This window comes from Homarus americanus, unplaced genomic scaffold, assembly GCF_018991925.1.
Source record: "Homarus americanus isolate GMGI-L3 unplaced genomic scaffold, GMGI_Hamer_2.0 scaffold56333, whole genome shotgun sequence".
Lineage (NCBI taxonomy): Eukaryota > Metazoa > Arthropoda > Malacostraca > Decapoda > Nephropidae > Homarus > Homarus americanus.
Window position 1 is genome coordinate 11,343,777 of NW_024734940.1, and position 26,227 is coordinate 11,370,003.

The 26,227-nt window shown below is 47.8% G+C and overlaps 1 protein-coding gene and 1 long non-coding RNA gene across 6 annotated transcripts in view; one reads left to right on the top strand and one right to left on the bottom strand.

Annotated features, from left to right (window-relative positions):
- LOC121870650 overlaps positions 1-8,402 on the top strand; it is a 59,964-nt gene extending 51,562 nt beyond the window's left edge. For all 5 annotated transcript variants that reach the window (XR_006089741.1, XR_006089740.1, XR_006089739.1 and 2 more), the window contains 3 exons: positions 4,102-4,257; positions 4,424-4,573; positions 7,668-8,402. This is a non-coding gene — a long non-coding RNA (uncharacterized LOC121870650). The remainder of the gene's footprint in view (positions 1-4,101; positions 4,258-4,423; positions 4,574-7,667) is intronic.
- The window catches only part of LOC121870649, a 49,911-nt gene extending 26,175 nt beyond the window's left edge, over positions 1-23,736 (bottom strand). Inside the window, exon 1 of the mRNA XM_042372525.1 lies at positions 23,630-23,736. Within this exon, the coding sequence (XP_042228459.1) occupies positions 23,630-23,662 (33 nt within the window). The 5' untranslated portion in view covers positions 23,663-23,736. The remainder of the gene's footprint in view (positions 1-23,629) is intronic.
- Positions 23,737-26,227: the final 2,491 nt, after the last annotated feature.

Below are 26,227 nucleotides of genomic sequence, written 5' to 3' on the forward strand. Positions count from 1 at the left end.
CTCACTGATAACGACGGAGAAATAAGCAATAATTTGAATAAATATTTTTCAACAGTTTTCACCACCGAAAATGTAAACATGATACCCGAGGCACCGACTCTATTCAGAGATGTTGAAGAAAACAACTTAGCGAGATAGTAGTGACTAGTAACGATGTTAGTAAGCAAATAGATAAACTAAAGCCTGATAAGTCACCTGGTCCTGATGAGATATTTGCCAGAGTATTAAAGGAATGTAAGGAAGAGCTTAGTATGCCCTTAGCAAAGTTGTTTAACATGTCCTTAAATACAGGTGTAGTACCAGAATCCTGGAGGATAGCGAATGTAATACCGATTTTCAAGAAGGGGGATAGATCACTATCCTCTAACTACCGCCCAATCAGCCTAACATCAATAGTAGGCAAATTACTTGAATCAATCATTTCAAACTCTATTCGAAACCACCTGGAGAAGGACAAGTTGATCAATGATTCCCAACATGGCTTCACAAGCGGGCGTTCATGTCTAACTAATCTATTAACATTCTTTTCATCAGTTTTCGAATCGGTGGACGAGGGGCACAATTATGATGTGGTATATCTCGACTTTAGCAAAGCCTTCGACAGAGTCCCCCACGAAAGACTAATTAGAAAGGTAGAAGCACATGGCATCAAAAGTAATATCCTTAAATGGATTAGGGCGTGGTTACAGGACAGGAAACAGCGAGTGAGCATTAATGGCACTAAGTCCCATTGGAGCAACGTCACTAGTGCATAGACAGCGACATAAGTAAATTTGCTGATGACACTAAAATAGGACGTGTTATTAAATCTGACGAGGACTCCGCAAAACTACAGGAAGATCTAAACAAATTCTTCGAATGGTCTGAAAAATGGCAGATGAAATTCAACGTGGACAAATGTAAAGTACTCAGTATAGGAGATGTAAACAGGGAAACCAGATACCAGATGAACAACGATGCCATAGAGAAATCCGACTGCGAGAGAGATTTAGGAGTAATGATAAGTAGGAACCTTAAGCCAAGTAAACAATGTGTTTTTGCTCGTAACAAGGCTAATAAAGTACTTGGGTTCATACAAAGGAGTGTTAGTTACAAGACTAGCGAGGTCATCCTAAAACTTGTGAGACCACACCTGGATTACGCAGTTCAGTTCTGGTCACCGTATTACAGAATGGATATAGAATCCTTGGAAAGAATTCAGAGGAGAATGACAAGACTAATCCCGGGCATTAGGAACCTTGAGTATAGAGACAGGTTAAAGCATCTTAATTTGCACTCCCTCGAGAGACGTAGAGCGAGGGGCGACCTGATAGAGGTGTATAAATGGAAGTCAGGGCTAAACAAAGGGGACATTACAAAGGTACTCAAACTTTCCAACCAGGAGCAAACTCGTAACAATGGTTTTAAATTAGACAAATTTAGATTTAGGCGCGAAATAGGTAAACACTGGTTTGGAAACAGAGTAGTGGATGAGTGGAACAAGTTGCCAAATATCATCATTAACTCGAATACGCTGAATAGCTTCAAACATAGGTTGGATGCTTATATGAGCAATGGGGGTTGGGTGTAAACGGGACTGCCCAGTATGGGCCACTAGGCCCGCTGCAGTTTCCTCCATTCTTATGTTCTTATATGTCTATAACACTGCCGCCATGTGCCTCAGTACTCGGGGCATCACAGCTGCTCATGATGTAAGTCACGGCACCACCTATACACAATTCCAGTGCTGCGACAATTTTGTTCGTTGTGGTGGAGCAGTTAACACCATATACGGCACCGTGGCCAGGGGCGGGGAGACTGACCCGCCATCTGCTTCTCTTGTACCATCTTGGCCATATTAATGAATATTTCGTCAAACCAATAATCAAGGTCTTGCCGTAATTGAAGAGGTAGACGCCGTCACAAGATGCTGAGCGATTCACTACCTCCTGAACAGTACCGAGCACCACAAACTCCCCCTGGAAACCATTAGGCCAGAGAGTAGACAGTGAGTCTGTCTCACACCATCGGCGGTTGCTGGGGGCGGCTTGGTGCAACACTGCTGGATGAACACTGTGGGAGACTGCCTGTGGACACGTGCTGCGTCATATCCTAATATAGGAGAGGCGACCAGGACCTGCGGACGCTCACGAGGTGGACCCCGGGTGTACTCCACGCCTCCCCACCCACCTCTAAGGTGTTATGTTTTGCAGCAAGTTTATTGCCTTACTATGGTTTAGTTGGTTCTAAAAATAATTGAATTAACCATGTTGTGCCAGACTCACACCACAGTATACAAGTTCAGAAGAGAGTGTAGTTGTGGTGTCTTTGTGCACCACGCCGTGTGTTTAATTGGAGTTGGATTTAGGGACCTGCCACCTGACCCCAGCTACTTCACCACCCAGACGACGGGGGAAGGGAATGGGGTTGGGGGGGGGGGTCTCCACTCCCATTTCAGTCAGGTTGACCGCGCTTCTTTAAGACACTCAGGTGATGTATCTAACAACTTAGACAAAGAAGGTGAGGAGTATGGTTTAAAGGCTGCTGTACTTTATACCCATCACCTCTGTCTGGCCTGGTACACACTACGGTTATATGGATATAAAGAACCAGTCAGTTCTCATCATTAGAAGTGTGGGAGAATAATAATCTTATCTGGTGTGGTCTCTCTGGTCCATATATAGTGAGAATCTTTTATGGTGTTCCGTGGTCCGCGGTCCACCACCACACTCCCGGCATTAAGTTTAAAAGGTTTATTTACTACCTCCTCATCTCACTTGCATAATCCACTCCGAATATCATTAATTTACGGTATTGTACAAAGATTTCTCCATCATAACTGCGCTAACACTAAACATTATCAAAGTACAAGATTAGGTTAAATCTTGAATATACAGTAATGATCTGGGCGGGGGCTTAATCTTCAGGTGATCCAGCGTAACACATTGAAGTCACTCGTAAAGAAAAGCAGGTCATTAATGCATCAACTATCACGGCGGGAAGACTGTGTGTGTGTGTGTGTGTGTCAGACGGCTGACAATGGGAGTCTCACAGGACAACCACGATACCTTCTCTCCCATACCCTCCTGTCTCACTCTCTCCTACCCTCCTTCTCCGTGCGGTTATCGTGTACTCACCATCATCACACACTTCCTACCGTGTACTCACCGTGACCATAACACTACTAACACACTGGGTCACCATCCTCACCTGTGGAAGAAAAGAACAAATGTAAGTTAATTGCAACCGACCATCAAAAGTTAAACACAAACACAGTAATTCATAGCAAAATACTGTACACTGGTTTGGAAACAGAGTAGTGGATGAGTGGAACAAGTTACCAAATATCATCATTAACTCGAATACGCTGAATAGCTTCAAACATAGGTTGGATGCTTATATGAGCAATAGGGGTTGGGTGTAAACAGTACTGCCCAGTATGGGCCAATAGGCCCGCTGCAGTTTCCTCCATTCTTATGTTATGTTCTTATCCCTAAAACTGTTATTAAGTTATATGTAATGATCTAACGTAACCTAACAGTAATTATATATAACTTACTACAAGTTTTAGGGATTTCATGAATTCACTGATTACACATTGTAAAATATACACAGCTACCCACCCCCCAGCCCACCCCGACCCACTCCCGTACAGGGAGGGGTGGCTGACCACACCTAGTGAAGTAAAGGCGGCCACACCTAGTGAGGTAGATTTGGGTGGGTCACCTCACCTAGTGAGGTATAGGCGGCCACACCTACCCAGAGGGAGGCCAAGGGAGGGAGGGGCAGGAAATATGTAGGTCACCCAGTATGACCATGGGGGGGAGGCAATAATCTCTCTCTCTCTCTCTCTCTCTCTCTCTCTCTCTCTCTCACACACACACACACACACACTGCCGCTGTTAAGAACCGTGGATTTATTCTCCACTAACTTCACCGGGACCCGTGTGTGTGAGGGAGGTGTACTGTACGTGTGAACACTTTTTACAATATAAACTATTATTCTTCTCAGTTAGATATAATACTCAATGGCAGGTTTACTTAAGTTCCCAGTATAAGTTTTTGAAGAAGACATCAACATAAACTGTGTTACCTTTATCAAACTCTCATTCTCTACCACAGGTGAACATCCAAAGAAAACGGGCGACTATGGAGGTGTGAACATCTCAGCGGAGTTATCCTTAGCTCATCCCAGAACTCTTAGAAAACGGCGGGAGTGAGGTGTGGTCTACCCGTGGACTCCAGAAGTCTGGGGATCTCGTGCGAGGCTAGACGCAGGTACCATTTCCGTAAAAACTTCTATATTTTACTTGTCTCATTCAGACATCCATCATATCAGCGAATGGCATAGGTTATGTATTCAGTAATATTCCAGGAAATTTGAACTTTGTTTATATTCTTGATTCAATATTGGGAAAAATGAAATTTTGATAAATTCTTACAGCAACATCGTTCATCCAGCTTTTGTTGTGCGTAACCCCACGGCCTCCTGAGACGCGCCGCCGCCTTATGCACAAGAGACGTTGGAGCTAATATTCCGTGGAGTAGAGGCCAGCCCCATCCCTCCACGGAGCGGGCAACCGACACCCTTACGGTAGGTTGTACTACGTTGGACTGCGTAGATCTTTTCCTGGGCCAAGCCTCGTAAAACTGCCCGAGGGCACTACACCTTACCTGGCCACACTGCTCGTAGGATGACGCTAAGACCTGCAGCCACCCACTCTCCCATTAGACATGCTCGTCTTTCCGGGTGTTCCCCATCACAATAACGCGAGAACAGGCACGTAAGCTCATACGAAAATCTCTGTTCTTAGATCCAAGTTTCTGATTTCTCGTAGATTCATAGTTTCATTTTCCCTTCGCTTTAGACATATTGATTCACGTGCCCGACACAAACACAATACCCTTCTGTAAATAACAACAACTGTCTTTCATGAAAGGGAATAAATTTATCGTAACTTTGAGAATCTCGAGTGTCTGGAGGTTGGTGTAATGGGTGACGTCACAAGGTATATGACCCGAGGCTGATGGGGAAACTCCGCGCCACACCTGTGTTTACCTGGACTCACGGAGCCCTGGGTGTTGCGTCCTGAAATATAAAACTCTCTTATTCACAATAACAGAGTTTGTTTACTCTCTCTCCCTTTCACAACAACCACACATTGTATCTCTGTCCCTTCCACAACAACCACACCTTGTATCCCTGTCCCTTTCACAACAACCACACCTTGTATCCCTGTCCCTTCCACAACAACCACACCTTGTATCCCTGTCCCTTCCACAACAACCACACCTTGTATCCCTGTCCCTTCCACAACAACCACACCTTGTATCCCTGTCCCTTCCACAACAACCACACCTTGTATCCCCGTCCCTTCCACAACAACCACACCGTACGTTCACCTGTTTTCCCCGTTGTCAATTATTTTCTCTTCCTCAAATAACAAATATTTATCACCTGAAGGTTAGCCACCCTAACTAACGCTACCTTACCTCCATATAGCGTTAGGGTGGTTAATTTTCAGGTGTAATAAGCTGGGGTGCTTAAGTTTCAGCTGACCTCAAATGTTTCTTACCTCGCCCCCCTTACGCCTCCCCACACGGCCACGTCACGCTGTGTTCGTCACCGCTGCATTTCCACAACTCACGACCACCGACCGACGTGACCTGACCCAACAGAAACTGCCGACTGACCGATGCACGGATGGCCGGCAGCACGCACGTCACAGCACTAGATCACACGTCTTCACCCGCCCAACACCTTGATAACCACACCTAGGAAACCCATTACCACTGACAGGGGGAACACGCGTTTACTGGTAACATACTGGATGCTTCCCTCGTCTTCCTTCTCTTGGCTCTTCAGCAATAAGGCGCCGCCACTGTGACCGCCATTGATGTTTGATTAAGAAACTGGAGGCCGTCCATGACTCTGTTGCCTCTTGAGCCCTCAAAGAGACTTCCTGTTCACTCTTAATACTCGTCTTTTTAATTTTTCACTCGTTATGACGTGAATGGTCGGCGGTAACATACCCAATGTTAGGCATTCGTGAGGGAGGACCATCGATCTACGAACCTGGGGTAGGGGTCGACGTGAAAGGTAATATTGGGTGGGTAATTCCTTCCTTCTCCTATGTTTGTCTGATAATGGTAGATAACACGAGGTAGAGGAAAGGTAGACATTCTACTCCGGTCACGACACACACACACACATCGGTTTTGGATAACTTTTCAGAGTTAAAATCCCCAGGACCCTAGATCTCCTCCCAGCCTCTGGAGCCTCTGACCCATACGACCACTGACAGCACTTGCCTCCTCCATCTCACCTCACCCTCAACAACTTGGTACTTTACTCTCACATGATCATCTCCCTCCTGTAGTAGATACACCCAGGTCATCTCTGCCTCCTACAGTAGATACACCCAGGTCATCTCTGCCTCCTACAGTAGATACACCCAGGTCATCTCTCCCTCCTGCAGTAGATACACCCAGGTCATCTCTCCCTCCTGCAGTAGATACACCCAGGTCATCTCTCCCTCCTACACTAGATACACCCAGGTCATCTCTCCCTCCTGCAGTAGATACACCCAGGTCATCTCTCCCTCCTGCAGTAGATACACCCAGGTCATCTCCCTCCTACACTAGATACACCCAGGTCATCTCTCCTCACTAGATACACCCAGGTCATCTCCCTCCTACACTAGATACACCCAGGTCATCTCTCCCTCCTACACTAGATACACCCAGGTCATCTCTCCCTCCTGCAGTAGATACACCCAGGTCATCTCTCCCTCCTACACTAGATACACCCAGGTCATCTCTCACTTTAATTTAATTCCCATCTACCCGCCCATCATATCTCTATCCCCCACACCCACTTATAATCTCCGTAGGCCCACCCACTTCCCCGCCCACTCCACATCTCGAGGATCACCGTGCCCGCCCCCCACAACCTAACATCGTAAGCGGCTTTCCCGACAGATTTGCACATTTTAAGACATTTCTCCGGAAAGTGATGAAAGTACAGCCAGGAGAGTATAGGGCGTTACAGAACTTCCACTTAATATCCTTACAGACAAAAATGGAATCACCTGAAGAATCGTCACCCCAGATCACCTGAAGATTCGTCACCCCAGACTTTAACAGTGCTCCAATTCTTCAGGTGACACTCTAGGGGTGACGATACTTCAGGTGAGGTTAGGTTAGCTTATATTGCTTGTGGGCGGGTGATGATTGTTCAGGTGATCTCAATAATGTATATGGTAATTTATATATTTGTATAGAAATGTTTTCGTGTGAGTTAGTAATAGAAATTAAACAGTGACTTATAAAAACAGTGATTTATAAACCAAGAATTATTGTTCATGGCCTCTATATTATGGTAAACCTCACACTGCATAGAGACAGACTCACACAAACAACAGAAGGTGTGGCTCGTGCAAGATGTGGCCAGCTGAGTATTGTAGTTCTGCAGTTAGTGAGTGTTGTGAGGGAGAGGTGATTCAGGGTGAGTTGAGTAGCATGTTAGGTTAGGTTGGGTTGAGTTAGAGTAGATTAGGTTGGGGGGGAGGATAGGTTAGGTTAGTTAGGTTAGAATAGATTAGGACAAATTTCTTCGCAATAACATTGACTATAATATTTTTCCCTGTGAATTCTTTATCAACGTTCACTGTACAGTATATCCACAGGGGTGCTGACGGTGGGCGGGACAAGGTGAGGCGACGCTACAGTAATTGTCACCTGCACGAGACAGACAGAGAGACAGATGGTCGCCGCCCAGCAAACACGACGCCACACCCCCCCATCTGACGACAGCCAAGCCTAAGATGTATGGGCGTGTTGAGACTCGCCCACTCTCTCACTGTTACCAAAACGACACCAGAGGAGACCTAGGCCGTAGTGAGGTGTGTGTGTGTATGTAATAATAATGTGTGGGGGGCTAAGAGGGTCATTGTCAGGGCCTCTTCCCTCTCCACACCAGTGATCCCAGTAACACGCCTCTCATCGTGGCTGGAGGTGATGAACATGTGGGGCAGATAACAGGTCTGGCATCGTGGGAGTGTGGTGGTGGTGCCCAGGGCGGTGTGGCTGGAGGGTGGGAGAGAGCGGGAGTAACATTGTGGTTCTCATATACAAATTGCACAACTCATCCTCCTCATACCAACATTACTACGCCGCCGACAGCAAAACACACACACACACACACTAACTTTCTCACTAATTAAATTGCTCGGTGAGAACGCTACTTGTTATTGCGTCCCAGACCTGCAGCCCTCCTAGCCCATTTCCTTGCTCTGCTTCACTACAAAAACGAAAACTTTGTCAACACTAACTCAGGAACAACACTGCTGTCTGTAGTTTATGTACTGAACGTTATGTATATATATATATACTGTACTCGGATCAAATAAAGTTTTACAATATTTACACCTTTAATCCAACGACAGATCCCTGGGTTAAGTGTAAGTTAGGTGTAAATGATGAAGGTAGATACTGGAAGGTGATGTGGAGGGGGATATGAGATGTGGAGGAAGGTATGGAAGTGGAGAAAGGCATTGGAGTGGAGGAAGGTGTTGACTACTGGTGTAAAGTAGAAGAAGAACTGGGCAGCTGGTGTGGTGGAGGGGCGAGGCAGCCGCAGATAATTGTTCACCCCCTACACTGCATGACGTGACCCCACCCCAAGTACTCGCCAGCGACACACCACATATGAACCTTGCAGCTGTTCACTGTGATACATCACCCTCAGGTCCTCTCAGGCGAGCTACTGGTTAATCCTGTGTGTGGTGTATGGCAGCAGACGCCCGCCACCATACACGGAGGGCCAGGGATGCTGTATATGGCGATGACCTGCCTGGATTTGTGTTAACTAAGGAGGGTCTTCATCCTTTATGGCGAGGGTTTTAGTGCAGCCCATATGCAGGAGGCTTTCACTCCACAACGGCGGCGGGTGACTAACTTAACCAAATTAGCAGAGGGGTGTTGACTGTCGAGCTGAGGCCGTACAAGATAAGTGCAACAGGAAACTGACTTGTTGCAGCTATAATACGAGTGTCACTTGAACTCACCCTGAATGTGAAAGACGTACACATTCACCCAACGTATATAATAACCTAACCTAACCTGCTCTATGTTTGTGTATAATGTAGTACTTACTTCTGCTTGAATAAAGGTGATAACATCCACACGCACAACTACACAAACATTTCGTAGGTGAAACTTTAACACCATCGTACACAATGATCCATCAGTGACGACAAAGACAAAATATGTAAGATATGAATGTATAAGAGATGACCTTTTGCTTGGCACCACCACACACACCGTCACCGCCTCCTGCAGTGTGTTCCTGCCTCTTGAGTCACCACACACACGATACCAACACAATGAAATAAGCTAATTCTTCCCAAACCACAAAATAAAATTACAGTTATTTTTCCTAAACCACTGACACAAATTACTGTTATTGTTTCCACATCCACTTTACATTGATAATGGATAAATGTAATTTGTGAGAACTTGTACAAAAAGATATATATATAACACATTGCAGTACGAATTTTTGGGGGTAATTTTTTTGTGTGTAAAATATGGATGAGAGGCATTGAATTTTGTGAGAGTCTGTTAGGGAGCCGAAGTGAGAGTGCGTTTGAGGAAAGGTATGTGTGTGTGTGGGGGGGGGGGCGTACTGGTGTGGCCTGAGAGATGAGCGAGTTCCCACGGTATGTGCGTCAAGACCTCATCACCGCCTCAACCGTAGAGAAAGATGATGGTGACCCACACACTGGTCACTCCCCATCTCCCCCCTCCCCCCACACTACACCTTCACACTCCAATGACATCCACAGAAAATAAAAAGAAGTTATAGGTTATGAGATGCTGTAGATGCGTGAGAAGACGAGTGAGGTGTGTGTGTGGGAGGCAGAGGTTGAGTGAGGAGCCGCCATCACCACCTCCCTGCTCGTCATTAATTACCCAAGCCACGTCACGCCCAGTAAGAAAACTGCCACCTCGGTTGTATTTATGGCTACCACACAGCCATCTACGGCCACACGACGCCCATTGTCTTCGTTCCGGCGGGTTGTGGTGGTGGTGGCAGGAGGAGAGAGGAAGGGGGTGGTGTCTTTCGTGGCCAGACGGAACTGGACGTGGGACACATTTCATAATTCACCAAATATTTACCTCACTGGTTATGTACGCTTGCTATTACACTGTATATATACCTATTATGTATTTTATACCAGTTATGTATATCTGCTATGTACAGTACACCTGCCGAGTAATATTTAATCATTTTGTGAAGGTTTTACATTTTGGTCCTTGTGATAGTTACCTTATATCGGGAGGTACTGTGTGTGTGTGTGTGTGTGTGTGTCTTATAATGGCAGGTGGGCGTAACTGCTTCACAGGTACCTCATCATCGCCTCACTTCATTAAGACGATGGTGGGCAGGAGAGTGTGGCGGACAGGAAATAAGGACACCCACCTATGGTCACCTCCAGTACTCGACCGCGAAACTCAATTTACCACACAAACAACCACTTCCGTACCTTGTTTTAAGAGAGAGAGTGAGAGAGGTACAGACAGAGAGAGAGAGAGAGAGGGGGGGGGGAGAGGGGCAGACAGAAGGAAAGAGGAGGCAAACAGACAGACATACAAAGAGACCACCACCATCATCATCATCATCATCACCATCATCATCATCATCATCACCATCATCATTATTATCATCATCATCATCCTAGCATTCATAACAGCCCAATCTGCTATAACAAGTGGTGGACTAACTTAACACCTGTGGAAGGGTGAGGGGTTACCTGGCCACCACAACCTGACGGACCACACACGACAACGACTTCCCTTCACCATCTCCCTCCCTTTTCCTCCTGTGTCACTCCGCTCACCACGCCGCCCACACCACACAGGTTGATGATGACGCCTCAAACTCTCTGCCCACCAGGTATACATTTCTTAATTAAGGTAAAAAAAAAAGAAAGCAACTTAGATATCAGGTAAGTTACATCATCCACCTACTAGGCGCTGGGGTGTCGGGTGAGGCACTACAGGCGTCTCCCACCACTGCTATGAACCTGATTTACATAGGAGTCAGTCTTACACACACACAGGAGTCAGTCTTACACATACACAGGAGTCAGTCTTACACACACACAGGAGCCGGTCTTACACACACAGGAGTCAGTCTTACACACACACAGGAGTCAGTCTTACACATACACAGGAGTCAGTCTTACACACACACAGGAGCCAGTCTTACACACACAGGAGTCAGTCTTACACATACACAGGAGTCAGTCTTACACATACACAGGAGTCAGTCTTACACATACACAGGAGTCAGTCTTACACATACACAGGAGTCAGTCTTACACACACAGGAGTCAGTCTTACACACACACACAGGAGCCAGTCTTACACACACAGGAGCCAGTCTTACACACACACAGGAGCCAGTCTTACACACACAGGAGTCAGTCTTACACAGGAGCCAGTCTTACACAGGAGCCAGTCTTACACATACTGTACACAGGAGCCGCCAGTCTTACATAAACTTAACCTAACCTTAACCGCACAAACAAAAGCTATTCTAATTAAATGACGAAGAACGAAAACAAAAAAGTGCCTAAAAAGTGTAAATAGTCGACCAGCCGGTGTTTAGTGTGAGGGACGACACGCTCCCTAAACACACTGCTTTATGCTGCCTTACCTAACGCACTCCTCCACACACTCACTCCAAGGATGATGTGTGTGAGTGGTTATAACTGTCGCTTTAACACTGACTGGTTCATGACAGGGACGCCTTAACACTGACTGGTTCATGACAGGGACGCCTTAACACTGACTGGTTCATGATAGGGATGCCTTAACACTGACTGGTTCATGACAGGGACGCCTTAACACTGACTGGTTCATGACAGGGACGCCTTAACACTGACTGGTTCATGACAGGGACGCCTTAACACTGACTGGTTCATGACAGGGATGCCTTAACACTGACTGGTTCATGACAGGGACGCCTTAACACTGACTGGTTCACGACAGGGACGCCTTAACACTGACTGGTTCATGACAGGAACGCCTTAACACTGACTGGTTCACGACAGGGAGTGTAGGAACATGAAGGTGTATTAACTTGGGTATACAGGAGGTGAATTCAGTGTAGCATCACACCACAACACCCCGTCACAACACACCACAACACCCCGTCAAAACACCCCATCACACCACAACACCCCATCACACCACAACACCCCATCACACCACAACACCCCATCACACCCCGTCACACCACAACACCCCGTCACACCACAACACCCCATCACACCAAACGAATGTAACTTCATCATTAGAAACCCTCCCTTTCTCCCTCTCCCTCCCTCCCTCTCAGCTTCACTCTCCGTTGAAACACGCCCCCCTCCTCTCTCCTTTCCCCAGGTCTTCCCCCAGAAAAGCCTAAACTACAGCAATCATGACTAAATTACCCGGATCTATGTGTGTTGAGGATCCCCCCAGGTAAGTATGTTTCTAAACAGTGGTATGATACAGGACAAAGCCGTCAATAACACCAACAGTAAATAAGGTAGAGCGACACATACACACACACACACACACACACACACACACACACACACACACACACACACAAAAGACCCGGTGAATAAAAGATGTCCCAGACGCGTGTGTATGTTTGTGGATCCCTGTACTGTGCCCCAGCCAATAAAAAAAATTGTATTAGCATATGAAGTAACAAATAAAAGGGACTAAGCTCTCTCTCCTTGGGCTACTGACAGGGTGAGGTGGGGTAGGGTATTGCGGGGTGGGGTAGGGTATTGCGGGGTGGGGTAAGGTAAGGCGGAACAAGTTTGATTGTACTGTATTAATATCATCTGCAGTCATAATGTTAAAAAGAGTAGCCCCACACGCCTTCTAATGAATAGAAAAAATGATTGGAACAGAATGAAGCCATTATACCAAGACAAGACAACAACAAAACAAACACTCTTCAAGAATGAATAGACAAAAAAAGATGTTAACCAACTGTTACACCACCAGTCTTTCCATAAGAAAACTTGGGCTAGCTGAGGCCCGCCTTTACGGTACCTACCACTAGTCTCGCCAATTTATTTCATGTAGTGGAGTGACTTTTCTGTACTGATGAGGGCCGCGTTAAGGAAGCAGTCAGACGGGTTTCCTGCCGGTCGGGTAGTGTTGGGGCAGGATGGACCGGTTCTCTATCTATATCACGGTTCGGGATCTTCATGTCCTGGGGGGGGGTTTCCCTACCTTACTGCCTCATCTATTATATGATGCTGCTAACCTCTGCTAGTAGTGGTGGTCTTAGTAGTGTTTCTAGTGGTGGTCTTAGTAGCGTCTCTAGTGGTGGTCTTAGTAGTGTTTCTAGTGGTGGTCTTAGTAGTGTTTCTAGTGGTGGTCTTAGTAGTGTCTCTAGTGGTGGTCTTAGTAGTGTCTCTAGTGGTGGTCTTAGTAGTGTTTCTAGTGGTGGTCTTAGTAGTGTTTCTAGTGGTGGTCTTAGTAGTGTTTCTAGTGGTGGTCTTAGTAGTGGTGGTCTTAGTAGTGTTTCTAGTGGTGGTCTTAGTAGTGTTTCTAGTGGTGGTCTTAGTAGTGGTGGTTTAGTAGTGTTTCTAGTGGTGGTCTTAGTAGTGTTCTAGTGGTGGTCTTAGTAGTGTTCTAGTGGTGGTCTTAGTAGTGTTTCTAGTGGTGGTCTTAGTAGTGTTTCTAGTGGTGGTCTTAGTAGTGTTTCTAGTGGTGGTCTTAGTAGTGTTTCTAGTGGTGGTCTTAGTAGTGTTTCTAGTGGTGGTCTTAGTAGTGTTTAGTGGTGGTCTTAGTAGTGTCTCTAGTGGTGGTCTTAGTAGTGTTTCTAGTGGTGGTCTTAGTAGTGTTTCTAGTGGTGGTCTTAGTAGTGTTTCTAGTGGTGGTCTTAGTAGTGTTTCTAGTGGTGGTCTTAGTAGTGTTTCTAGTGGTGGTCTTAGTAGTGTTTCTAGTGGTGGTCTTAGTAGTGTCTAGTGGTCTTAGTAGTGTCTCTAGTGGTGGTCTTAGTAGTGTCTCTAGTGGTGGTCTTAGTAGTGTCTCTAGTGGTGGTCTTAGTAGTGTTTCTAGTGGTGGTCTTAGTAGTGTCTCTAGTGGTGGTCTTAGTAGTGTTTCTAGTGGTGGTCTTAGTAGTGTCTCTAGTGGTGGTCTTAGTAGTGTCTCTATAGGTGGTCTTAGTAGTGTCTCTAGTGGTGGTCTTAGTAGTGCCTCAAGTGGTGATCCTAGTAGTGCCTCAAGTGGTGATCCTAGTAGTGCCTCAAGTGGTGATCCTAGTAGTGCCTCAAGTGGTGATCCTAGTAGTGCCTCAAGTGGTGATCCTAGTAGTGCCTCCAGTGGTCCTAGTAGTGCCTCTAGAACTGCTCCTAGTAATTGCCCGGGAGAACTAGCAGAACCAGTATCCCCTTCTCACAGTCTCAGTAAATAAACAAACATCACACACGCTGTGCTACACCTGACCCGGTAACTGGTGAGAGTCTGGACAAGCACTGGGCAGACTGAGAAGATAATCCAAGTGAAAAATCTCTGGGATGTCGTGTTTGGTTTCTTGTGTCACAGTGAAGAAAAGAAGAAATAATAAAAGCGTTAAAGGTGGGATATGATAATGAAATAAACATAAAGAGGAGAGAAAAACTTAAAGAATCTTGTAGATGCTTAAAAAAAGTGTATATAATTAGTAAATGACATGAGGTTACAGCAGGAAGGTAAAACTTAACCCAGTCATAACTGTGTGGCCGAGTTTAAGTGCGGGTCACCACCAACGTTAATCACTGCTACTGATTCATGACACAACACTCTCCACTCCTGACGGCGGCGGTCACCAGGAGGGAGGGAGTGGTGAGTCGACTAGCCACAGGTCCTGAGCTGGCGAGGAACACCCAGGGTGGATATATGGTGGAGGGAAGGAGAGGGGCCGTACCAGGAAGAACATAGCCTAAAGTGGCGTCTCCGGGTAGACTGGACAGTTAATTGTAAAGTAGTGTGATAACTCGTTCTTGTCCCTGGAGTCACCACTAACAGGAGAGAGAAGGAGGAACACGACACTGCAAGGAGACAGTACGTGGCAGAGAGGGGAGGGAGGCGGGAGGGCGTTGAACTTCTGGCCCGTGTTGATAATGCAGCAGCATCCGCGACTCTCCAGGGAACCACCGCCGCTGCTGCCGCTACTACCCCCGGCGCGGTAACAACAACACACTTTCCGGCAAGCTTTTTAACAACAGAGTCGTACCGGTACGCCCACGCTGAGCAACGGGAACGTAACAGATGTCTACATTAAACAACGGAACAAAAAAATGTCCACAATGAGCAACATAACTTAAGACAAGTACAGTGAGTAACGGTGACTTAAACAGTACCTGTTACCAATGTTAAGCAAGGGGACTTAAAACCCACACAGTCATGTTGACAGATGTACAACTTAAATATTGGCGGCAGTAAGCAAACTGTTGCTCCTCCCTTTATGTCATTCATAAATATCCAGAGAGTTAGAGCCTGATGAAAGACCTGAGAGCAGCACTAGTCAGCTTCTTCATCACGGGGAGGACTATTAAGACACGCTTAGGCCAACAGTGTCGAGTATTGAGGCAGTCACGAGGGCTGGCCAGGACAAGGATGGATGACGTGTCCTGGGCATACACCGCCACGACACAGGGCATACACCGTGCATCACACAGTACACACAGGGGAGCCTCTCAGTCAACTGTCAACAACGTCCTCCACTCCAGACACGCGCGTCTCATCACCACCACTGGCCACGTTACCTGTCATCAGCGGACATCTCTACCTCTCTCCATTTTTACTTAAACGTTAACTTGCTCCACAGTTTACCTCTCCATACAATACTGGTGATCCCTGTTAACCCTCCCAGTCACCTCCAGGCGTGTCCGTCATACGTGTTACTAATGAACCGTCGTAGGCGTCCCCGTAACGTGAATCATAAAAGCTGCCATCTAATAACCACGGCAATTGAAATCGCTTATGCATCATAAAGTGATCTAACAATGTAAGTGTGTGGGCAGGTGTGTGTAAGACTCGGGTAGTGGTACCTTAACATACACAGGCACAAGAACAAGCTCTGAGTGGCGCCGGGCCAAGGAACAGGTTGGTGTATAATGTTCTGCAAGGTGCAATGGCCACCGCTCCACGCAACACAGATCAACTCCGCCTTTCCTCTCCCTGTCCATAAGAGCCTCACTACCACACCCCGACCAGCTCTGCTTATGCCAATATTGCTCCAGAGAGGTGTTAGTAAATATCAGTCGCTCAAGACTCGTTTGACTGTTGTAAACGTATTTTGCCGACTGGAAAGGCAGTTTTCCAGTGGGATTTTCACGGATTTCTTGACTTGTATAAAGTTTATACTATGAGAGAACAGAGCAAAGTGGTGTGAGGCAGGATAAGTGCGGTGGGTGAGAAACAGCATCACCATCAGCTCACAATACGGCGGCGGGTGGCCGGCAAAAACTGGTACTACGGGGTTTTGTTGATGTTTGTGTGTGTCCTTCTTGCCTTGACCCCGCCGCCGCCTAAACCTTCACGTAGTTGGCTTTTTTCTGGGCTGACAGAGTAGTTCTTGTGGTGCACAACTATAGTTCCTGTGTACCGTAATTGTATTAGTAGTTAGTTATGTCACAAGTACTCCCAGTTTTCTTGTGACTAGATACTTGTCAACCTGAGTTGTCCCTCATGTCCTCGTACCAGGGAGTAAACAAGTAGCAGAAGAAGCTCGAGTGTCGCCATTATGATCTTCCTGTAGTACCTCAGTCTCCGCTGTCAGCAGCAGCAGCAGCACCCACAACTGCAGTCATTGAGCTGAACGCATCAAGTTAGAGCACTCCACAGTTGTTCCCGCCAAAACTTACTCGCCTCGTTGAGGTGCAGTGGTTTTGGCGGGAAGACTTGACGGGTTGGCACACTGCCAAGGTGCAGGTGTTAAGGGCACGGGCTGACCACTTTGTATTCCTCGCTTGTTGTGTCACTGTTACCCCACCTCCACGTATGGGACACTACTACTACTACTACACACTCATTCATCACACTATGTCATTCTAGTCCACCTGTGCATATGGTTATGAATGAATTCGAAATATGGAAACATCATTTTGGTGTCGTCATTCGACAGTTAACCAAGTACATGCAAGTGTTTTATTAACCATATGTTTACTACACCTACCCGAAACGTGTGTTGTGTTGTGTTAGGTCTATGATACTATTGTCCTGTAATGTTTAGCCAGGCCCTGCCCCACGCCAACCCCTTTCCTGTCTCACGCCACCCCCTGCCCTGCCCCAAGCCCCCCCTTGCCCGACCCCCCTCTGCCTTACTGACAAAACCCTGCGATAGTGAGGAGGAAGGACAGATGAAGGATGAGTGATGATGACACATAAAGACAAAATTTAAGATTAGGATGGGCAAGATGACGGGCAGGTGGATGATGATGCTGTTGGTGATAATCTAACGCACGACCACTGCTGTGACGTCCACGAGTAGAGCGTGAACACTGCTGTGACGTCCACGAGTAGAGCGTGAACACTGCTGTGACGACCACGAGTAGAGCGTGAGCACTGATGTGACGACCACGAGTAGAGCGTGAACACTGATGTGACGACCACAAGTAAGGCGTGACCAGCGATGTGACGACCACTGGTGTGACGTGTGTTTCAACATAACAAGTACAGCCACCAGAAGCCACATTCCAGGTCCAGTGCTGAATGAACACCCTGGCGCAGCCCCCGGCCACCTGCCCAACTTAACCCAGCTACCCCCGCATGCCTCAACCCCCCCTGTCTGTGCCAGCCCCCTACTCCTCCCTCACCCCTCTGTGTACCAGCCCCCTACACTTCCCTCACCCCTCTGTGTACCAGCCCCCTACACTTCCCTCACCCCTCTGTGTACCAGCCCCCTACACTTCCCTCCACCCCTCCCACCCCTCTGTGTACCAGCCCCTACACTCCCTCACCCCTCTGTGTACCAGCCCACTACACTTCCCTCACCCCTCTCTGTGTGCCAGCCCCCCATCCCTCCCTCCACACACTCTTTGCCGGCTCCCCATCTCTCCCTCTTCCCCCCCTTCATTCCTCTCTCCGTGTAAACTTACCTCTTTAATCCCACCCTCTTCCTCCCGCTCCATGCCAATCCCCCTCCTCCCCCATCCCCGCCACCACCTGGAGAACTTGGCCCAGATAACTTCCGCCTACCCGGTGACCCCCCCAACTACCTGTAAATGGTTAAGCTGTCGTGACGCTGTGCAGTTTATTGGTTTCATACTACTGTTATTTCTTCGTCTGCAGCGCCGCGCCGGGGAGGTGGTGGGTACTTATTGTGCTTTAGGGTATGAGTTAACCCTGTTTACTTGCACAGACGGCCAAAGATAGACAGACAAACAATCATACAAACAGACAGACAGAGTTAAAATTATGCAAATTATTTCATGGGTGATCTGTAGTGATCCAGTGATGAAGGCAGGTAGAGAAGGAGGAGGCCGGGTACTAGAGGTGGAGGGGCAGACTGGGCCGCTACTCCAGGCGTCACAGTTAGCCAGGTGAGGGGCACACGTTATGTTTCGTAATAACCAGCACCAGTAATGTGTGCTTAGACGTGGTGCTGCTAGCAGCCACCCCGACAGCACCCTCACCTACGGTACTTTTCGTGGCCAAGTTGACACCTTCATCAGCAGCTGGAGCCTCGCACTCACTCCCTCCGTCTACCTGAGAAGACTTCACAGTTACTATAAACAGTATCTTCAGCTGACGGTGTGCACCAGACGTCCAGTGTACACCATAGTACGCCAGTCTTCCTAAGTTATAGTGGAGGAAACACTATAGAAGGGAGGGGGTTATAGTTCAGACTTTCTTGGCCTGCCTGATTTTGTCCTTTCTTTTAGGACACTACGTGGACATGGTGCTGTGTGACCCCCGACAGTTCAGGCACTTTAGTGGGTCATTACCGTCGGTCCAAATGTGTCCTACAGGAGAATCTGTGGAGCACACCTTGTAGTCTCTTGGTTGGGAACAGTCCACAGTTTGATGCTCCTCATCTGAAACAAGGGAGTATGTAGTGATACTGTTCCCGCTAAACTTTGTCAGGTGTGGCGCTATAGTCCAGCACGACAGCCCCAGTCCTCCTGGGGTAGTGGGGGGCTACACACGCTCCCTCCACTTCGTCGTCTGAGTTGGCACTGATTATTATTCACAGCCTCCACCACTGACACCCCCAGCATGAGCGACGTGCAGCTGTAGCCGAGCGTGAGCTAATACAACCTTACTGGCGGGCAGCGTAAGGCTGGGAGTGGTGGTGGGACGCGTCATGGGTTAAGATAGTGTTGGTGGCATCACCCAGCAGGTTCACCCAAGTCCGCTATACAAGCGTAGTGTCGCTGGTCGGCCCCGTGTTTGTTTACACTGCCGTAATACCTGTTTATACCACTAAGGTCTACACCAAGCCTTCACCTCACAGGCCTACAGGACACAGCGGTAAACTCCCAAGTGCTGGTCAAAAAATATTTAGCGGAGAAATCAACGGTAGAACAAGAAGTGATCCGACGAGATTTTCTCCGGCTGCCTCTGACCGGCTCACATGGAAGGTCGCGCCACGCTACTTCCACCCTTTACAGCTGATGCAAATGAGCCGAATTTTCTCTCAATTTTCTCTGGCGGTTACGCTGTTTACGCTGGTGGCTCAGGACGTTTAGAGGTCACTTGGCATCTAGGAAGTGTGAGCCAAGCGCTTTCTTCTTTCTTACATTTGATTCATATCTGGTGGTGGCTGTAGTGCACCGAGAGACACCTCCACTGGTCTCACCTTCACAGCTTGTCTCTTACTGTAATCAACACAAATTCCTCAAACTCAAACAAATAATCAAAGGAAGACAGAACTCGCTAACTCGTAGTCCATACAAGGCTAAACTCTGGTGGACTCTCGACATAAAAAACATACACATGAGCGATAATTAAGCAGATCTTGGTGTTTAGGGATGTAGGAGGAGGCTGGGGTAGGCATATATGGTGGCAGCAGGTGAGTCATACAAACAACCGCCTGGATGTGCCACTGATCTACCTGTAATCGACAAGTGGAGACACCTGACTCGCCATCCCATCCACATAACCTTAATATTTCTCTTCATAATCACCAAAAACTCCTTAATGGACCTCCCAGTCAGATACAACTCTCCCCGGCTGACGACAACCACACACGCGCACAGCCACTCTACCATACACGATATAATGATGGATTCCTCTCAGCCCTTAGCCACGACCTGGACACCACTCAGAGACATGGTCACCTCATACCTGAATCAACTTCATTAGCGCCACATAAAGTTACATACATCACCAGGTAGTGAGCCTCTCCTCACGTGCCCACACACACACTCCTCACGTGCCTACACACTCCTCACGTGCCCACACATTCTTCACGTTCCCATACACTCTTCACGTGCCCATACACTCTCCTCACGTGCCCACACATTCTTCACGTTCCCATACACTCTTCACGTGCCCATACACTCTCCTCACGTGCCCACACACACACTCCTCACGTGCCTACACACTCCTCACGTGCCCACACATTCTTCACGTTCCCATACACTCTTCACGTGCCCATACACTCTCCTCACGTGTCCATACTCTCTCCTCACGTGCCCACACACTCCTCACGTGCCCACACACTCCTCACTCTAGTCATATAGATCAAATATTGTAACTTATTTACAACATATTTATACTCTGGCATCCACCTGTACACGACGGCCAGCACTGATAACACAGTTTTTTTATGGGACAGAGAGTCATGAGAGGCGGGCAGGACGTGCGGCCCCTCACACTCTACCTTAATATTCCCGCCACGAGCTGAAGGTCCCCACCAGGTGTGCACATGATGAATGGAAACACTGTGATTGGTTATCATTTCTGGTAAACATTACCTTGATAGTGACTTCATTAAGCGGTTCGCCTCATTACTACGCAGGTGAGGAGTGCCGCCAGACACACACTGATGCTGTTAACTTAGGCTGTAATACAATCTCTCCACCATCATCATCACACATGTAACATTATCCATTTATGGAGGTGATCAACAGTGTGTGGTCAGTGATGTCCACATTACCCCGAGGCTTGTGGTGGCGGGTTACCTTCCCTCACCACCTCAATGTCAAGTTCACTACGAGGCAGCGGTCAGTAGTAACCAAGGCAACACCCAGAGTGACATTAATACACACGCGGCCGACGACCACCTCAAGGCTCTCAGCTGGAAATTAATGTGGAATGTACTAACTCTCTCCTTGTTTTTCTCATCATTATTCTTGACACATTGTTCATTTCTCTCCAGTAAACCAGAATTATCAGAACAATGGATTTTTTTTACTTTATATAACTTAAACAATGAAAATGATTTGGTTTAATAATCTGGGAAATACGACACGCCGTCTTGGAGGAGCTTGAGGTCGACTGTCTGTACAAACTCCCGGAAAGTGATTAGTTCCCCCGGCGTGTGGAGGACGACACACATGACCTACACTCACCCGACCTCATACAGTGATTATTATTCTTCTTATGCCTAGATGTTCCCCTCACTGGCCAGCTGTGATACACCAGACAGACAGTGTTAGAGGGAGATGAACACAAGTAACAGTGTGTAGCGTAGGCTGTGCTGTGTAGTGTAGGCTGTGCTGTGTGTAGTGTAGGCTGTGCTGTGTGTAGTGTAGACTGTGCTGTGTATAGTGTAGGCTGTGCTGTATAGTGTAGGCTACAGACACTTCACGACGCTGAGGCTGTGTCGGTCATAAAAGAGCCTTCCTGTTTTCTCTGCATAATGACCCAATCAGTAACTAGCGAGTCAGTCGTGACCTTTGCCCTGGCATCAGCCACGGACCCACCACAACGTTTCCAGAGGTCAGGTCACCCATGGTGCAAATAAATCAAACAATACTGATAGCATCACGGCCCCGAGATGGATTTTGTACACAAGATAACTATCCAGAGACCATGTCGTGGGGGGAGGGGGGGGGCAAGGTAAGGAAGAAAAGAAAAGGGTGCCCGGTGGCGGTGGGGAGGGAGGAACATCCCTCCCCCTCCCCATGACCTAGACCTAACCTGCGGGGCATCCCGGTCTGTGACCCCCCCCCAGGGTCGTGAGGTCGACTCGGGTCAAAGCGTTTCTACATATTTGATCGTGAGCGTGAAGAGTGTTAAACAGATAATACTGGAGCCAAGACAAACACCAGGTACCGGTACAGCCTCGTGGTGGGTCTCGGGGAAATGTTTAGAAAGTTGTCACACACAGGTGAAGGTGTGACTCGGGCCCACCAACACCTCCTGGCCTTGGTACACATGTATCATTTTCACCTGTGATAATCACATTGACAACTTCTCACCATGTTTTTGGTGAGCATCAAGACGCTTGTTGCTCTGTTCACAGCTAAAGTTTTGTTGAAGACTAACATAAAGGTGTAATGTAAGGCCCCGGTGTGAGACAAAAGCTGCTGGGCGTAACCACTGCACGGAGGCGGTGTAGAGAGTGACGCTGGGCACACACACAGGCAGTGGGGACCAGGGACCGACTTTCTCTATACCTGAGCTTGGCCTACCTACTCTTGCCTGGCGTGACCTCCCCTCCTCCCTGGGTGCCGCTCATGGGTGAATAAAGATGATGAATGGTGTGGTTATCAAGACAACGCTACCATCACCTTCTGACTACCTGTGTCACCTCCACCCCCCTTGACCCAGGTACGTGTCCAGAATCTCCCTGTGAGGACGATACCCATTTCACCAAAACACGACACCTCAAACACCTGTACCTGGGCGAGAGGATCCCTAAGCGACGATACCTGAGGCTCAGTACTCCCCTTATAGGTAACCTGGAAAGGGTAAAAGGAAGAGGAAAAGATGAATTGGACGATAATAAAGAAGAGTAGGGGAGGGAGGGAAGGGGAAGTAACAGGAGCTGCAAGAGGTGGTGTAGTAGAGAAGGCACAGCGGGGGAGGACAATAGGAGACAGAAGAGATAAAGGACTCCCACCAGATAACAACAACAACCATACATGGTTTCCAAAAAGCTACGAAATCTCAAAAGGTCCATTACCACCCCTGATCTACACGGCCAGGCAATAGACAACCTCCCTAGACCAGCATCCACCAGTAGGGTTGGCGGAATATGAAATAAGGCCCTTAAAACACCCATAAATGGGACAGGGTAGGCTGTCTAGTGCCTGTACCGGCAGACAATAACTAACCCATGACACAACCCAAACACACTATTAGCTTAGCTAGGCGGTCAGCCCGCCCTCTCTTACCTCCTCCTCAATTTCTTCAATTTCCGAACTATAACTTCCTTCCCCCCACCTCTAATCTTCCTTCATTCCTCCTTTCCCTTATAAAAAAAGGGTAAAAGCATGGCTCGAAAAGAGTAGGAGGAAGAAGAGTAGAAAGGGTAATAGGAGAAGAGACGGAAGTGTAGAAGTGGGCATGACGGAGGAGGAGGAGGCGTGGCAGAAGAGGAAGAAAAATGAGAGAGGGTGTGGCGAATGATGAATAGAAAAGGGTGTGGTGGCGACAGAGGAAGAGGAGGAGACGTAGCAGTAGTGGCAGTACTCACCTTCAGGGCACAGAAGATGCAGGCCTCAGCCATGCAGGCGTGGCCATTCAGCTCCCGGAAACTGCGACGGAAGATGTCCAGATGCCACAACACCTGTCAGGAGAGAGAGAGAGAGAGGACGTATTAGCCACTTGTAAACAAACTCCCAGGAAACAAGGTTTTATACTGTAAGGAACACACACACACACACACACACACACAGTAACAAACATTACATAAACAAAACTATAAACAAAGAAACACATAATAAATCAGAGTCTATTGCCTCCTGTAATTAGATGATTAAAATAACTTGATCTATACTCAGGTAATGGAGAGAGAGAGAGAGAGAGAGAGAGAGAGAGAGAGAGAGAGAGAGAGAGTGTGAATAGGTCAAGGATGATCATTTTATACAAAGACAATGAAACAATGTGAGGTGTGTGTGGTGTGTGTGTGTGTGTGTGAAGGTATACTCACTCACACACACTAGACAATTTTACGCTCAGATTCTCGCGATGATTGTTAAAAAAGAAGAAAAAAAAGGAAATTATAGACACTTGCTGGCAGTCGTCGAACCTTCCACCACGTCACCACACACACACACACACACACACACACACACACACACACACACACACACACACACACACACACACACACACCGCAAGACTCATTTTCAACAGCAATCTTTCCCCCAAACTGAAAGCCAACAAGTAATACTAATTCTGTAGTTCCCGGGTGGAGTTTTTCCTGGGTTCTTCCTGAAGGTGTGGCGGCCAGGGTGGTCACTACATACAGGTACTCGTAACGCAAGTCATCCACGGCAGAGCTAACCACCAAATATTACGACTGTGGTTACCTACAACACCGTCATCACCTCCTTTATCACCATCATTACCGCCTCCAACATCACCACCACATATACCCGGAAGTTTCTAATCTCATAAGTTTTCTCCTCCTCCCGGGTACTTGAGGCAGCAGTTCAGAGTCAAGGTGGAGGTGTGGAGGCTCGTGCCGCCCCCTGAGGCCTGGAGGGAAGAGGTCCACTACTGCTGCTTACGGGTGGGGGTGCAGCGGGCGGGTGGGGTGTAGCGGGCGGGCGGGTGGGGGCGCTGCACTCACAGTATATAAGTAAGTGGTTAGTGTGTGGGTGTGGAGGAACCTAAGACAACTGTGTAGTATGTAAGGGGAGGTACTTAATGGAGCTAATTACGTATATACAGGTGAGGCCAGGTAACACAACAGATATGAGGCTGGGCACTAAAAGGTACACACCTAATAATCTTAAACACCATAACAATCTATAACCTTTAATAAAAATAATAATTCCTTTCCATTCGAGTGTAAACAGACGAACGGACAGACAGACGGACGCGCTAGTTATCAAGAACCAGGAAGAAGAGCGTCACGTACAACACGCCGGCAACCTGACGATCAGTCGCCACCACACTGTTCGCCTCGTGCCATATGCCAACCCTTCCATCCCTCACCATCCCCCAAAAAACAGGAAGTAGCAAGATTTAAGGGATGTGTTTCCGTTTTTTCCCGCCATGTGTGTGTGTGTGTGTGTGTGTGTGTGTGTACGGGGAGCGTGTGAGTCATCAAGGACAACTCAATATCAAAGCTTGAGAATTGTACGACACGAAGAAACCGCATGAAACTGCAGTTGTGAGGTGGCGGGACTCTGCCCCTCCGTGCGGCGGTCATCGACACTGGTGAGTGGAGGGACCAGGCAACCTGAGGGAGGGAGGCAGGGGTCTGACAGGTGCCACGTCGGGCAGAAGGTATCAGTGAGACGCACGGATTGTGGGGGGCGAAAGGGACGGTCATAGAGAGATAGAGTGACAATAAGGATAACTAAGCACTGGGAGAGAAATATATCTTGAAGGACGTAAAGAAAAATAAGTACATAGAGGTACATGAAGTGAAAGTAAAGGTGACACGACGCGAGGAGATAACTGAAAACTTAAAGATGAGAGAAATAAATGAAAACACACGAGAGACCCGGAAGAGGAGAGCGACGGCGTAGTTGTGGCAGGTATGGGTAGCGGGCCGGGAGCTGGCCCATCTCCAGCAAGGTGGAAGGAGAGAGAGCGTGCCCACCTGGCGGCCTCCAGGTACTGGAGGACCAGACTTGGCTCTCTTCACTCTTTCACCGTCTCCTACAGCACGCTCAGGAGACACAAAAAAGAGATGTGTGAATCATAAGCACAATCCTTGAACTTGTTATTACCACCAGTACATGACACTGTACACCACAAGAGGTACTATACCAGTGTGGGTCAGGGTCAGGCAGGCCTCAGGGCTCCAGAGGGGCATCTCACCTCACCTCCGAGGTGCTGGGCCTAACCTTTCCTTTCACCACCTAAATTTAAGCTCAAACGACTTTGTAACTTGATATTTTTCAGGACTTGTGGCCACAAGATCTCCATCAACGATAAGTGTTGGATCTTGTGATGAGGAAATGTGACGAGTGAGATGCGGCACACACACACACACACACACACACACACCTGTAGTTAACACTAACGCGATACACCATGTCGTCGTTGTTGTTGTTAATAAACTGATAAACCTTAAAATTTCCTGCCTGTCTCCCTGCTGTTAGTCTCGTGACTC